This window comes from Chaetomium fimeti (genome assembly GCF_033439085.1).
Source record: "Chaetomium fimeti strain CBS 168.71 chromosome Unknown B0H64scaffold_9, whole genome shotgun sequence".
In the NCBI taxonomy this organism is placed as follows: Eukaryota; Fungi; Ascomycota; class Sordariomycetes; order Sordariales; family Chaetomiaceae; genus Chaetomium; species Chaetomium fimeti.
Window position 1 is genome coordinate 353,495 of NW_026944337.1, and position 15,004 is coordinate 368,498.

Consider the following 15,004-nt stretch of genomic DNA (forward strand, 5'->3'; position numbering starts at 1 on the left):
GATAGCGGTGGCTCACTAACCCCTTTCTCGGTAACTTGGTAGGGGGTTAAAGATTGCAGCCTAAACAGGAAATATGTATGTACAACCAACCCCATACAACTTGTAATCCCCGGTAAAAAAGAACATGCCAAGGGGTATTCATAGCACCGACTACCTAAGCCTGGGCCGCTGTTCCTGCCGGCGCACCGCACCATCCATGAGTGGTATCATACATCCGTCCGAATAAGCCGCGGTCGTAGACCGACAACACAGAGCCGTCTCGCCTACTCCTCCATCGTGCCATTCCCCTCCGTCTTCGCAGCCGTACTCTCAGCCCGCGGCGCACTGTTGTTGCTATTCTTGCCCGCGCCCAGAAACATCTTTTTGAAATCCTCGTTGCTCTTCCCCCCAATGTGGCCCTGGCCCTGCGCCTGACCCTCGCCCTTCGTCTCGCCGTTACTCATCCCACTCCCGCCGGCAGCCCCCTCCGCCTTTTTCGCAGCCTGGACGCCTCCCACAAACCCCAACACCCGTTTCGGCCCGGCCCTCGCGCCCCCGGCAGCCGGCCGCCGCACAACCAGCGGCGGCGGCGGCATCAGCTCCGCCGCATTCGCATTCGCGTTTGCATTCACATTCTTTTTTGCCGCACCATGCCCCTCCCCCGCACCACTCCCACTCCCACCACCACTACCACCACCACTACCACTACCCCCCCTTGCAGGCAGGTCAATCCGATCAACCCTCCTCTCCCCACGGCCCCTAAACAGCTCCGCCACCGTGCCCGTGCGCAGCTTCCTCGACCCGCCGCCCGGAACCTCCACCTCCAGCCCGTCCACAGCCAGCGCGGCCTTGCCCGCGGCCGCGGCGCTCGCAAACTCGAGCACGGCGCCGCCGTGGGTCGGGTGCAGCACCATCTTGGTCAGGCCGGCCTCGTTATCGGGCCCCGACGACGACGACGATGACGAGAGAGCGGGCGCGAGGACGGCTCGCAATCGCGCGTCGGTCATGGTGTCGGGGACGTTGAGCACGGCGATGGTGCGCGCGGCGAGGTCGGCTGGGGTGGGGCCCGCTCCGGTTCCGGCGCCGGCTCCGGCGTCCGCGCCCGGGTGTGAAGGGCCTGGGGATGGGGAGGCGGTGTCGGTGGGTGTGGTGCCGTCGGTGCGGCTGGTGGCGGTGGTCTTGTTGCCGGGGGGGCGGGATAGCTCGACCTTGATCGGGTGGCTGCCGAAGATGAGCTTGTCGAGGGTTTTGATGGCCTCCTGGGCATCGGCTTTGGTCTCCATCACGACGAAAGCCGTGCCGTGCGAGTACCCCGCCATGTTGCGCGGCACGCGGACACTGATGACGCGCCCCGCTTTGGCGAACAGGGCGCGCACGTCCTCCTCGGACGCGCTCCGCGGAAGGTTGACAATGTGCAGCTCGCGCTCCTCGGCCTGCGCACCGTGGCGGTTTTGGCGGGCCGCCGGGTCCGAGAATTTGGCCAGCAGTTTGTACTTGCCCGCTTCCAGCGGTTTTCCGTCGAGTTTGGTCGCCGCCGCCGCAGCCGCGCGCTCACGAAAGGTGACGTAGCAAAAGCGGCGCTTCGTGTTGAACTTTAGGCTGGGAAAGCGGACGCTGTAGATCTCGCCGCAATTTTTGAAGAGGTCGCGGAGGTACTGCTCGTCGGCCTCGGGTGGGTAATTTGTGATGAAAAGGGTGCAGTCGGTCGCGGGGGTGACTTGGACCGCGTGGTCGCCAAAATATTTGCCGTCGCGCAGCAGCGCCGACCTCGCGTCGTCTGGCGTGCCGAGCTCGACCAAGGCAATCGCCGACTCGTCCCCTTTCTGCAGGTCAATGTTGTTGATGTGCGCATATCCGCGAAAGAACTGCTTCAGCTTGGTCTGGGTCGCGTCCTTGGGCAGCTTGGTCACCCACACGGACGTATTCTCGCGGTCCCGCTTCAGCTCCTCGCCGTGGGTCTCGCTCCTCGCCCGCTTGTTGCCGCTCTCTTCGTCTCCTGGCGTCGCCTCCCGCTTCCGCTTGGAGCTGGGGGACGAGTTTATCTCGGCAGAGCCTGTCATGCGCTGGTCGTTCGCTTCATTTACGTGTGCCGCTTCCCGGGCAGCCTGGGCAGCCTGTGCAGCAGCTTGCGCTGCTTGGGCCGCTTCCCGCTCGCGGCGTTTGGCCACGCCCTTGCGAGTTTTGTAGATGGTGTCCTGGGCGTCCCGCAACGTCTCGGCCAGCTCGTAGTCGTTGCAGTGCTTCAGATACACCTCCATGATGCGCTCCGGCCAGTCCACGGTGCGCACCTTGAGCGCGCGCGTGAAGACGCGGGTGGCGAAACTGGGGACCCGCAGTCCATGAGCGAGCGTCGCCGGTGTGGGGCTGCGCGTCTTGCTCCTCGCGGTGATAAATACCATCATTTCCCACATGTACCAGTTGAGCCAGAAGTCGTAGCCGTTTGCGTGCAGCTCGACGCGTGATAGTTCTTCCCAGACGGCGCGGGCGCTCTCGATATCGTCCTTCCTCTCGGTAAGGAACTGGATCAAGATCTTCTCAAGCCGGTAATCCGGGTCGCCCTGGTACGCCTCGCCGTACTTGCGCTTGCCCCAGTGTCTGACATCTTCGAGGGCTGACGGTAGCCCCACCTCGGCGACGTCAACGGCCTCCTCATTCGCGCTGGGGTTCATAGCGGAGCGCTTGAGGTAGCCGCACCAAGCCGAGTACATGTCCAGAACGCCCGACATGCCGTCCCTGTCCAGCTGGGCGCTGTCGGTGGCGGCGTGCTTGATGCGCTCGATGTCGGTAAAGGACAGGCCGGCCTCTTCGGCCGTCAGGATGTAGCGGGCCCAGATCGGGCCGGACCAAGGGACGTGGTGCACGGCACGCTGCAGGACGTCGAGCATGTTGGGCACCAGGTTCGGGGGGATGTAGCACCGGCCGGCCTTGAGGTCTGTGTGGGTGGTGGAGATGAGCACGGAAAAGTTGAGCCAGGTGTCCTCGTTCGAGGCCAGCACGCCCGTCAGAGCGCGCGTGAACAGGCCGAGACAGATCTGGAAATTGACGGCGAGGTCCTTGGCATCCTTCTTGGACTTCACCAATCTGATCTCCCACTCGGTGTACTCGGACATGATGGCCTTGAGCGCGTCGGCATCGTGCGACTTGGCGGCGCGGGCGAGCTTCGTCTCCCACGGGTCGCGCAGGTCGTAGAGTCGCTTGGCAGCCTTCGCGTTGCGCGTCACTTGCTGCATCTCGACTTCGTAGGCCTGGCGGTTGTATTCAGAGAGGAAGGTCGAGAACATCTGCGAAGTGGCGTCCCAGGTGGCGTGCGGAACGGTAAGGCGGTCCTTGAAGAGGTGGGTGATCCTGCGCACGCCGTTCGCCGTCACGGTGCGCCGCAGCATCTCCATCTCGAACGACACCCAGCGGTTCCATAGCTCGTGGCTGTCGGCGAGGCGGTACTGCACAGCCTCGTAGCCCTCCTGCCAGAGGTTGAGGGCATTGTCGATGGTGAAGGTCTCGCGGCCGAGCTGCTGCTCGTCGGGGGGCCAGCCGGCGTCACTGCCGGGCTGGCAGTCGGAGTAGAGGGACCAGAAATACTCGCAGTAAGCGGTCCACACCTTTATGCTACCGGGTTCGGCGGTCGTAGCACGGCGGAAGGCCTCGATGACGCGCACGCGGGCCTCGAAGTCGGTGGCTTCGCGCAGCTGATGGTCGACAAACTCGACCCAGTTGTCCTCCCCCACCGGGTTCGCCATGTTTCCAGCTGGGTCAGTAGAGCCGAGGCATCGGATGACGACGGCGATGTCGGAGAGTCGATTATGAGGACGAGGGCGAGGATGACGTCGAGCTTCGAGAATCGCGGACGAGGACGAAGTCGAGGGGAAATCGCGGGGAAGTCGAGTTTGATGGCGAAGGCGATGGGATGGCGCGTGGGAAATACCGAACGAAAGGTCAAATCTGTCAGTATCAGGGTTGGCGTGGTGGTGATAGGCGACGTTGCGGGACAAGAAAAGCCAAGTGCTGCCGCAAATGGATCGGCGGTCGGTTGCGAGGGCTGAAATTTGTCACCCGGTCTGGAACGGAATCTTTCGCTGTGCACACAAAGAATTGCAGGAGCGCAATGCGGTGCCAGTGCTTGGGATTTGCGAGATGGGGAGTTGCGTGCACTCAACCCTGGTGATGACGCGAAGTGTGTTCGCGGGTTGGGATGCAATTCCGGCAGCTCTCATGGAAATTCCGCAGACAATCCTCTGGGACTGGGACTTTGCAGGTGGGAAAAGGCCGAGTCTGGACCTTTGTGCTCCCCCGGCTTGGGTGCCTTACCTCGGGCTGATGCGCGGCCTCAGGTGTGCACGGGTGAACCTAGCGGCGTCAAGCTTCTGGGTAGGTGCAGGTGGGTGATGGTGGGTGGGTGGTGGTCCATGGGTGGCCCTGGGCGCGGGAGAGCCGCTGAAAATAGGTGACCGTGCTCCATGGAAATACGAAATCGCAGCCCATGGGAGGAAGGCTCCACTCTGTCTTGGAGACCTCCTCTCTTGCCAAGCACCTAAGAGTGAATCCATCCACAGAGGTTGCGACCATCCATCCAGTTGCTGCTTCCACATCGAGAGCGAGCTGTCCGCGCATCCATCTTCGGCACAAAATGCAAAATACAGATGTACCAAAAACAACCTGGAACCTACCCTAAGAATGGCGCCATTGTTCTTTGTTGTCGAGAACAGCCAGCCGCATTCAGTTGATTCCGGAAAAGAGACCCAGACAGATGGTTCCGAAGGTTTATCAATGGGTCTGTCTCAGATTCTTCAGCCCGAACGAAGCTCCCCAGTTTGCGTTGCAGTGAGGTCAGTTCCAGGTCAGGTCAGTCAAGTCAGTCAAAGCCAGTCACGTCAGTCACGCCAGTCAAGTTCAGGTCAGAGCCGCCTTTCTTTCCACGCCCGGTCCAGACCTCCAACCTCCCAACTCGGAGAAAAAAGACGGCCTCTTGTGATCAACCTTGCACGAGTCGAATTCGCCCAAACACTGCAACAACACCGACGTGACCGACAACAATCTCCAGAGTGCTGGTTGCAACCACGGCGGATTCATCTGCTTCCGTTGCCATCTTCAGGGTCTCTCTCTCCTGGCTCCGGGACCCAAAAGACGCCAAGCTCTGGGCTTTTGCCGATCCTGCTGATCTCGCAAACTCGGACCAATGACCGGACGGCGCCCTCCCTCTTCGCAGGACCCTGACCAGAGCGAAAGGTTGACTGTTGCCGGCCATCTTCGTGCAATTCTGAGGCCTATAAATCGTCCTGGCGTGCATGGCCGCGGCGTGGGAAAATTGTGGCATGGTCAACCGTCCACAGTCTCCTCTCTTCCGGTCCAAAACGAACCCCCTCGCCCCCGAGACCCCCAACTGCGGCCCACGTCGTCTCACCGCGGGTCCAACGCCAGAGAGACCGATGACGTCGTTCTGCAGGTGTGGCATGCCGTCATATCCGGTGGTTGGGCGGGTCTAGGCCCGGCTCCCCCCACCCCAGACGGGAATTTAGCAAACATCGCGTCATTGTGGTTGACGAGCAGGTGGAGCATTTGTGCGCCGGAACAAGCGCAGACACACCGACCAGCAGTCACGCAGTCACGCAGTCCCGCAGTGCAAAGCTCTCCCACCTGCCCACCCAGATCCAGACCCCCTGGATGCCTTGGGGGGGGACACTAATTATGTCGCTCATGTAACGTGACTTGTCGAGAGACTGGCCGATAATTATTGTACGATTTTCCCGCTTCACTTTTTTGGCTCCGGGATCAACCGCCCATACCCTCCGGAATGTTCACCTGATCAACAGGACACATCCATACCGCTCCAGCCGCCCGGTTCCCCAGATCCAGTTGATGTCCCGTCGCACTAGCGTCGGATCCCGAACCGGCCTCCACCAACACGTGCCCCTTTACGGCAATCTTCGGCACCCAACCCCATCGCCTCTTGAGTCAGTGTGCAAGAGGCGAGGAATAGGGACTCCCTGAAACGGGGTGTGGGTTGGGTCGCCCACGGCAGTTGGTCCCGTGGTATAACTCGGGGGCATGAAAAGCGAAAAAAGAGGTACGTTGAGTGTTCCCGATAGTGGGGGTGAAAGATGCGCGGAAAGAAGCGAGGGGATTAAGATTGGGAGCGGGGATCGATGCAAGGGGATGGGTGAAACGGAAGGAAAAGGAACTCGGTCCAAGTTTCAGGGCAAGACAAAAGGCAACTCGAGGCCGGTCTCCAAAGATGGTAGCGAAAGAATGAATCGGGCGAACCATTACCCCTGAAACCGACAGCTGACCACGCGACGCGACACACGATATTATTATTACTCAATATCATTCACTCGACTGCTGCCGTTATCTTATCAACCCAGGTGCAGCCCCTGAGCATCGAAAGGGGGGAGACTTTTTTTTCGCGCGAAATCAGGAGCAGGGATTACCGGGTTTTGCATAGAAGTTCATAGTCATGTCAGTCACATTTTTTCCACTTGCTTCATCTGAGAATTTGTCAGGATGGAAAAAGATATCACAAGGGTAGCCAAAAGCCAATCCCGGGCCATCTCGCTTCCATCAGCAGCAACATAAGAGCCTGCTTAAAATACCTGAGACTACCGAGATACCGACATGATAATGAGTTCGCAACTATTAGCGCGTTCCAAATTGGGAATGGCAGGGTTATGCATCTGTACGAGGTGACAAAGATAGACATTACAAAAAACCTATAGCAAATGCTGATCCTATAATTTCACGGCACTTATCACCTAGCCCGGGTCGTATTGTCCGCGATTAAAGATATAGGGAATATCGCATTCTTGCGTGCATGGCTCCGGCCTACCCGCCAATGGGGGTGAGCTGTGGGTGAATCTCGAACGTGCAGGTAATTAAGTGGTTACCTAGGTACTAGGTAACATTGAACGTTAGATGCTAACAACATAAAGGCTAGAGGTTCTTGACGTTCTCTCGACGTAACCGTGTCATCTCTTCTAACGCAAACGGTCCGCATTCCTCGATAAGGTATCTTCAAGGCCTCTGAATCAGGGACTTGTAGCTGATATGCTCGCAAAACTCGGCCGCCGCTACGAAACCCCTCGAAGCGTGCCCAGACTGGCGCTCGCCGTCCGGTCTGCGAACAGGGGGTCGCCGGAACGCAGGTATGGATCGGCTCCGTATCTCGGTCTTGAGTTCTAATCCGTGGGCGGGAAAAGGGCGTCAAGGGAAATCCTTAGTGGGCGAGAGTGCACGAATAGGCCAAGGTTCTTTGAGCCACGAACCTCCTGGCCAAAGATGCGCCAGTCAATGCATAAGCTTGAATTTTCCACGTCTTCCCTATACCTCCCTTATCCACTTATAGTGTACATACAGTATCAAAATACACCTCCTCCTCGGTGTCCTCCCCCGCCTGGACTACTTCTTCAAGCGGCATGTTTGCAGTGTTCCGCTCCACCACAGCAATCAGGTTTCTAAACGCCACCAACATCGACTCGGACGCGGCAGCTGGACGGGAGAAAAATGTATCCTCGACCGTTAAGTTGCTACTCTTAGCCTGGACGTCCAGACCCCTCAGGCCATGATCCGCGAGAATATTCATTGTCATGACATCGCCGCAGGAGCCCGCATGCAGCAATAGGTTCCAGTTGTCGTGGGCATGGAATAGGTGGTCGGCCTCGGTTTCGAATAATAGCATCCGCAGGCAGCGATGTGCGTTATATCCCGTCGCAACCAAGAGCGGAACGAAGCCCCGAGCATTGACGGCGTTGACATCTGCTCCTAGCTTGCACAGGTACCGGGCGATGTGATCGTGATCGTACGCGACCGAGGTGCAGAGCCCGGTCCTGCCCTGGCCGTCGCGGATGTCGGGGTCGACGCCCCGCTCGATTAGCTTTTGGACCACGTCGAAGGATCTAATGTAGCACGCCAAGGTGAAGGCGTTATAGCCGTCGCGGTTCTGCTGCGCCGGGTCTGCGCCGTTGTCGAGGAGCCAGTCAATTAGCTCGCCGACCTGGTTCTGCAGCGCGAACGAGCACATCAGGGGCGTGTTGCCCGTGCTAGTGGGTTGGTTGATGTCAACACCCCCAATCTTGACAATGGCCTGAATCGCTTTAAGATTACCCGCCTTGGACGCCCAACACAGCGGGGTTGAGCCGGTGTTGTCGAAATCAGTGAGTTTGAGCTCTGATGGGGGCAGGGCTCGCAACATCTGTGTGATGTCTCCTACGCGCAGTCCTACGGCTACCTCGGCGACGGGGGAGAGCTCCAATTCGTGCACGATACGCGACATCGAGACCCATCTGGATATCTCCTGTGTATGCGCGTCTGGGAACCCGCCTAACACTATATGGCTAGCTACATAGCTTAGCGCCGACCGACCAGAGTCATTCTCGGCATCGAGATCTGCCCCAGCCCGCAGCAGAAGTTGGAAGACGCGGAAGGAAATCTTGGTTGGCCGCAAGCAAGCGTAGTGAAATGGGGTAAAGCCGTCGCGATGTAACCGATAGTTGACACTGTCGGGATTCCTCTGGAGGATGGCCTGGATAGCGTCGACGTTGTTGGAATCGACGGCCCGGAAGATGTTATCGAACCGGTACTCGACACGCTCCCTGACTACTACACACAGCGTAGGGCCGCCTGTCGATGCCATGTGCATAAGGGCGTGGATATTCCAGTTTGCAAACCAGAGCGGGAACTGGTATTCTATTTCCCACGTCCTTGATGATTGACGGTGACACATTGCCGTGTCACAAACAACCGCGCCGCGCCATTCTGGGGCCCCCGTATACGCGGCAAATAAGGAACCAAGCAGGCCGCGGAGAAAGGCTGGGGTCTTGAGTCCTCTCCTCGGGCTCCTAGCGGAATGGCAAGCGCAAATGCAAACCGGTGGGCACGTTCGCTGTCGGTAGACTGCCCAGATGCTGTATGTGCCGTGATTCCCAGCTCTCTGCGCTGGTGTAGCATGAGACGCCGGTGGATCGTGCGAGAACGAGGCAGGAGAGCTTGTGTCTGCATATCTCAATCCTTTCAGCATCTCTGAGACAGTCATTTCCAGTTTCTGCGTAGCCACATGGCTTTGCGTGGTTGACTCGAGCAAGATCGCCAAATTTGAGTTGAGACTTTCGATTCTCCGGTCCATGGAGCGAAGTTCCTTTGACGTTGCGTAAGCTTTATCCTGTATCGCCAGCTGAATCGAGCCAAGTTCGAGCTGAATTTTGGATCCGGTCAACCTATTTCACACGGTTATTACAGTGACTGGAGAATATCCGTAGCTCGTTGATCAACTCACACTTGATAGACTTGTAAAAGGTCCCATATCTTGAGGCGGATGGTCTTTAATTCCTCTTTCTTTGCCATTATAGACTGCTTCACCCTGACCCATTTCCTCCTCTGCTTCGCCCCGGTGGTCGACGCTAACGAGGTGACGACATCATCAACCCCTTCCAGAAGTCGACGGGCCGTTCCAACGTGTTCTTCGAGAGCGCCGGTGAAGGAACTGTCCGCAGACATCTTCTTAGTCTCCTGACAAGCGTCCGCGGTGAATCGGAGCACAGTGATCAAGTCTGAGACATCGTTGCTGAGCGCCAGGATCTCAACTGGGGCGTCGTTCCAGGACCGGGCAACATCCCTGATCCGTAAGGAGAGCCTCGTCCCGACGTCTGCGAGACCGGCAACTGCAGCTAGAATCCCAAAGATCTCAGCCATTATGGGATCTGATAGAATCACGAACCAAGACGTTTGTTTTAGATATCTCGTTTGGTGACCATCCTGAGCGCACCTTGCCTGTGGACAGAGAGCATGACTCTCTTTAATGCCGCAGCCACGTCCGCAGCGGTGAACGCTGCCAAGATGAGGCCACCATCTATCTGCAGGCGACATCAATATTTGAACTCTCGGGTTTAATCCGATTCGCCTTGGCCCCGCACACTGCCTCAGCCCCTTCTCGAGAAGGCATCGCGAGGCGTTCCTTAGCCCGTGCGCGCCTCGCGGAGGGACCCGCAGATGTTCTTAAAAAGCCTCTTGCAGTCTCGACCGAAGTCGTGTCGGAGTGGTTAAGACTGGATCTCCTCAGTTTCTCAGTTTCGGTGACCTCGCGACTATGCCAAGCTCGACCACTCAATTTCACGGCCGACGAGGACAAAATGTCGAAGATACCTCCGGACTCACCAATGCGTAAGTGATCCATTAAAAACCTTACCCTGGAAGATTCAATGCCTGACGTTTTCTTCGGCTTAGTCATTCGGATCTGGAGAAGCAATTACTCCATTCTCCTGCGTTCCGGCCTCGTCAGCTGAAGCCCCGGGCCTACGATCACCTTAGCGAGGAACCCCCTACCGTCGATGCGTGCTTCAGTCATCTTAGACTCCTTGAAGCATTCGTTATTCTGCGTGATGAAGTGAGGGGATTGGCTTGGTCTTGTCACGCTGACCAAGACGCGGGGTGGGAGGCGTTTGTTCGCCTAGCCGCTTCGCGATTTAATCGCTGGTTTGCCACAGCAGGCGATACCGTGATGCAGACCTCGCTTCCCCCTCTCGGTCAGTTCCTGAACTTAAAGAGTTGATGAGCAATGCTAACCTAAATTGATATGGCTGTACATTAGACGTACTGATGGTTTGGCATTCATTCATGCTGAGACCCCATTCTTATGCCGACTTTTGCAAGACCGCACGCCCTGACGGAGCTGGCGTACATGGCATCCCGTGGTCATTAGTGGTAGGTCCTTTGGGGTCATGGCAGTCAGAAAGTCAGAACCGAGTTGTACTAACAAGGACATAGCACGAGGCTATTTCTGTTGACTCGGGAAAGTTTGTCCTTTCAAAGTCGCAAACTAAACATGCAGCCCTTTCCAATCTCCCTGCCGACCTTCTCGAGCCCCTCAAGCGCGAGGATAAAACGGGTATCGACATCATGGACCTCATGGCAGCCGAATATCGACGTAACGAGGCGAGAAACAGTGGACTTCCGACCGGATTCGCGCCTCCTCTTGACCTAGCAGCCGCCGTGCACCGCCAGATGGGCTTCGCGCTAAAGATGACACGGTTTGGTTGGGCCCATAGCCCACATTCGGATTCGATCCTCCAACGCGCAGTAGCCCGATATAGAAAGTTCCTTTCTCTCTTCGCCGTTACTGGTCATGCAATCGTGCCTACGGTCGACATAGATCTGGTCTGGCATACGCATCAACTCTCGCCAGCATGCTACGCCCTGTTCTCTCATGCGGTCACCATGGGCCGTTTCATCAATCACAACGACAGCATTGAGCAAGGGGCGATTCAGACCGCGTTTGAAAGCACCAAGCGTCTGTACTACGACCTCTTTGGCGAGGACTACTCCATCTGCAATAGCTGGTTCTGCGAGGCAACTCGTTTCGACCGAAATGGAGTACTCGCAGACACAGACTTGACCGCTCTTCAAAGCATCGTCACTCGATTGAACCGCCGGACCCGTCAGCTGGAGCGCTCGGTTGTACTAGATTTGGCAGTGTGCCGGTGCTACGAGACCGACACAAGTAGCTCGCGCTGGGGGCATGAACAAGAACTCGCTAGTTGCGGCGACTGTGGCAGTCACTGTAGCGGTTCGTAAATTGGTATAGTTGGGCGCATGTATGCTTGTTAGCCATAGAGGTTGCAGTGGGATAGATGACGGTCAATATGCCACGTTCGGAACCATGCATGAGGAACGGGGAGAAACCGATAATGCCTTTAGTCTTCTTTGTCAATAAACCTCTACCGCCTGCTGTGCTGCTGTGAAATGCTTCAATATTACCGTGACACTTCCGTTGAAATACTCGAGGCACCAACGATAAGTAAACATAAAGTCGCCTGGTTCAAGGACATATTTCATCCTTGAATTCCACACCCCTAGATCCTACATCTTCACCTTCATGGTAGCTCTTTTCCTCTCCCCGGCCTTGAGGAACACCTTTTCAAATCCCTTCAGCTGAGGGTTGGGCACAACAACGGGTAACCGGGTCCTTGACATATTTACAGCTAATACAATACAGATATCTCCATGGTAGGCAAAGATCAAATTGAAGAATATAGCGGCGGCTCGAGTTGATCGGATAGAGGAGTGATAGAGTACCTTACCACCTGCGGTTCACCCGAGCTCGCACGACCGATAGAGTAGGGTGAGCTACCTCCTTTGGCCTACCCCTAGCTCACCCAGCCTGCTTAAAGCGGCCGGAGCTTTGCTGGAGCCAACCGCGCGAGAGTGAACTATGCTGGCGAGAATATACCACGCAAACCATGACCCGGAACCCCAATACTTTTGCATTCCCATCTTCCTAGCATCGTAATTATTTCTTTTTCACAATTACTTCGCCATTCATGAGCCCCAGCGTTGCACCCTCCGTTTCAATCCACTCCGCCCACGCCTTGATCATCTCCTCGATGTCCTCGACGGTCGTAATACCCATCTCAAGCCCCTTGTCCCGCATCTGCCCGGTCCGCAGCCTCGAAATCATCGACTCACCTACCACAAGTTAGTTGACACCACATACGCCTTATGGCAAGACAGAGGAGGGTAGAGTATAAAAGCCACAAACTCACCCCAAACCCGCTTCTCCCCATCCGTACTAAAGCACCACGCCCCAAACCCGGCCTCCACATCCTCCTTATCCACCCCCGCCTCCAGCACCCACGACAGCAACCGCCGCCCGCCCCGGTCCTGGCCCCCGTTCGCCACGAGCGTGGCCACCATCAGCGCATGGAACTTGCGCAGCCCCTCCGTCTCGGGCCAGACACACCACGAGTGCAGATCCGACTCCCGCAGCGCCACCAACCCACCCCCACCACCTTCACCACCACCATCACCACCACCACCACCATCACCACCTCCACCCTTACAAACCCTCACCATCTCCCTCACCGCCTCCACCGGCGCCGCCAGGTGGCACAGGACCTGGTGCGCATGCACGACATCAAACGCGCCGTCGGCGAAGGGCAGCGCGCGCACCGACGCCCGGCGGAAGGCCATGTTAGCGCTGGCGCCGACGGCGGCGGCGTGGGCGGCGGCGCGCGCGAGGATGTCGTCCGAGATGTCGGTGGCGAGCACGGAGCCGCCGAGCGGGGCGAGGTGCTGGGCGAGCGAGGCCGAGATGGTGCCGGAGCCGGCGCCGACGTCGAGGAGTTGGATGTGGTGACCGTGGTGGTGGGGAGGATGCGGATGTTGGGGGTTGGTGGTGGTGGTGGGCTGGGGTAGGTGGCGGAGGAGGTGGGCGGCGCTGTTGGCGGCGGTGCGCCACTCGTGGTGCTGGGTTTGCGAGGCGGCGTGGCCGGGCGCGTAGGGCTGCTCCTCTGATTTCTGTTCGTGTTGGGGGGGTGGAGGGGTTGGCATGGTGGAGGATTGTGTGGGGTTTGTGAGAGAGCGAGAGAGGACGGAGAGAGACAGGGGGTGTGGGTGTTTATCTCCTGATACTTTTCTGTGATCCGTTGAGATGAGTGTAAGGCATGAATGAAGTTGAAGGTTTCGAACTGCCCCGCTCCACTCCGACGTAATTGATCACCCCACAGACACTGATAGGGCAACTTGACCATAGGGCTTCTCAAGGTATTCCCGTTCGCGCCTCGGAATTAACCCCTTAATTCCCTAACTCCCGAGGCCTCGATATCAACACTGATTTCCCATCACATGTACTCGTCGAGTCTTTGAAAATGCGGATCCGACCAGCCCCTTCACAATTCCAGCGCTTGGGATACAGCCGAACACAGCTCTAGCTGGCGCCAACTATCATTGTGGTATCCGGCTAGGCTGGAACTTCCACGGAATCTCCGCCTTCTGGTCCTTGCACGTGGCTAGACCGGCCGAGCACCGTCCAGCTCCAAACACTACCTCTAGACTATCCGCAATATCAAGAACAAGAGCCAAGGACTCGATACCAGCACCTCTTGGGCTTCGTCGGGTACCGCCCGGTCGATCAGTTGGTTGTCCCTTTGCCGGTTGATGAAGAGGTCCCAACTTAGGCTCCATACCCCCGAGCGCAACCGGCACCACGCTATGGGGCCCTCAGGCTCTGGCTCTATCCCTTCCCAAACGACTCCCTTGACGTTACGTTCCACTAGGTAGCCTCCGCGCCGTGCCTTGTTCCTGATGAGGGGTCCGATGCAGGACATTTGACCTCATCACGTCCTTGGAGCGCCACTTCTGAGGAGTCTTGATGCATTCACGGATGGACAGGCATTCAGTCATGCTTGCACGCACGCAGAGAGAGTTACGGAATCTATGCTTCATCGCTTGCCGTCTTCTGATGAGTTCGTCTGTGTTCACCCGGCGAAAGGGAGATCGCACAAAATCGCGCCACTAAAAGCGGCCCTGCTCACCCGGCCGGCGGATTGACGGCCGCCCCAAGGTTTTCGCACAGGTTGCACCTAATGGCAGTCATGAGGCCCTGCCGAGTTTCATCTTGAACACGCATCGCCCAGTTCGTAGACTTGCAAGTCGAAATGGAGCGTAAGACAACTCGAAGCACCGACTCTCGAGCCTCATGGGATAGTCCTGTGTGAATCGAGTCAACAAGAGAGGCACGCCAATACGTCGGAAGGGGGAGTCGGTGGGGAAAACACAGACTTGGACGCCCCGCGGCGGCTTCCACAGCCTCATGCACCAGTGCCGAGATCTAGGTCCTTGCTTGATAGTCACCTATATAATCAACCTGGGCCACCCCTGCCACATCTATCGTCTCTTGTCGCTTTTGGCTGTAGGCTGTTGTTCCGGAGGGTGTTCTCGAATGTATTTGATCAACTCCATACGGAGGCGTGTTGTGTTTACCTTGGCATCCCTGTTGCCTACCTCGCATACATTCATCCGCAGCATGGCGTTGCGTATCACGATCAGCCCACAAGACGACCGTCGTTTTGCTAGGGACAGGGCTGGCACATCGGTCAGTACACAGTTTCGTAGGCCGCCGCTCGTTACTTACGGCCTGCTTGTAATTATGCGAAGCCCAAATCCCGAATTCAGCCTTTGTCAGATTAGCATGGGTACCTATATAACGTGACTGGGATGTCCTTTGTCAACGTATGTACCTCTACTGCTCCTCGGACACGAGTAT

General features: G+C 57.5%; 4 protein-coding genes across 4 annotated transcripts; 1 reads left to right on the forward strand and 3 right to left on the reverse strand.

Annotated features, from left to right (window-relative positions):
• Positions 1 to 263: 263 nt before the first annotated feature.
• Positions 264 to 3,716, reverse strand: B0H64DRAFT_330483 (uncharacterized protein; the record flags this gene model as incomplete). The annotated part of the gene is made up of 2 exons (XM_062800944.1): positions 264 to 490; positions 734 to 3,716. The coding sequence occupies 2 exons, from the start codon at positions 3,714 to 3,716 to the stop codon at positions 264 to 266; spliced, it is 3,210 nt and encodes a 1,069-aa protein (XP_062655040.1).
• A 3,112-nt stretch (positions 3,717 to 6,828) lies between these two features.
• On the reverse strand, positions 6,829 to 9,777 carry B0H64DRAFT_478289 (ankyrin repeat-containing domain protein). Its single transcript, XM_062808237.1, has 3 exons — positions 9,683 to 9,777; positions 9,242 to 9,448; positions 6,829 to 8,807 (listed from the first exon to the last, which is right to left on the reverse strand). Exons 2-3 carry the CDS (start codon positions 9,307 to 9,309, stop codon positions 7,310 to 7,312), a joined length of 1,566 nt encoding a protein of 521 aa, XP_062655041.1. The 5' UTR covers positions 9,310 to 9,448; positions 9,683 to 9,777; the 3' UTR covers positions 6,829 to 7,309.
• A 45-nt stretch (positions 9,778 to 9,822) lies between these two features.
• Positions 9,823 to 11,704, forward strand: B0H64DRAFT_409216 (uncharacterized protein). The gene is made up of 4 exons (XM_062804700.1): positions 9,823 to 10,125; positions 10,189 to 10,487; positions 10,553 to 10,665; positions 10,729 to 11,704. Exons 1-4 carry the CDS (start codon positions 10,052 to 10,054, stop codon positions 11,533 to 11,535), a joined length of 1,293 nt encoding a protein of 430 aa, XP_062655042.1. The 5' UTR covers positions 9,823 to 10,051; the 3' UTR covers positions 11,536 to 11,704.
• A 47-nt stretch (positions 11,705 to 11,751) lies between these two features.
• B0H64DRAFT_409217 (S-adenosyl-L-methionine-dependent methyltransferase) lies at positions 11,752 to 13,487 on the reverse strand. The gene is made up of 2 exons (XM_062804701.1): positions 12,504 to 13,487; positions 11,752 to 12,426 (listed from the first exon to the last, which is right to left on the reverse strand). Exons 1-2 carry the CDS (start codon positions 13,288 to 13,290, stop codon positions 12,251 to 12,253), a joined length of 963 nt encoding a protein of 320 aa, XP_062655043.1. The 5' UTR covers positions 13,291 to 13,487; the 3' UTR covers positions 11,752 to 12,250.
• Positions 13,488 to 15,004: the final 1,517 nt, after the last annotated feature.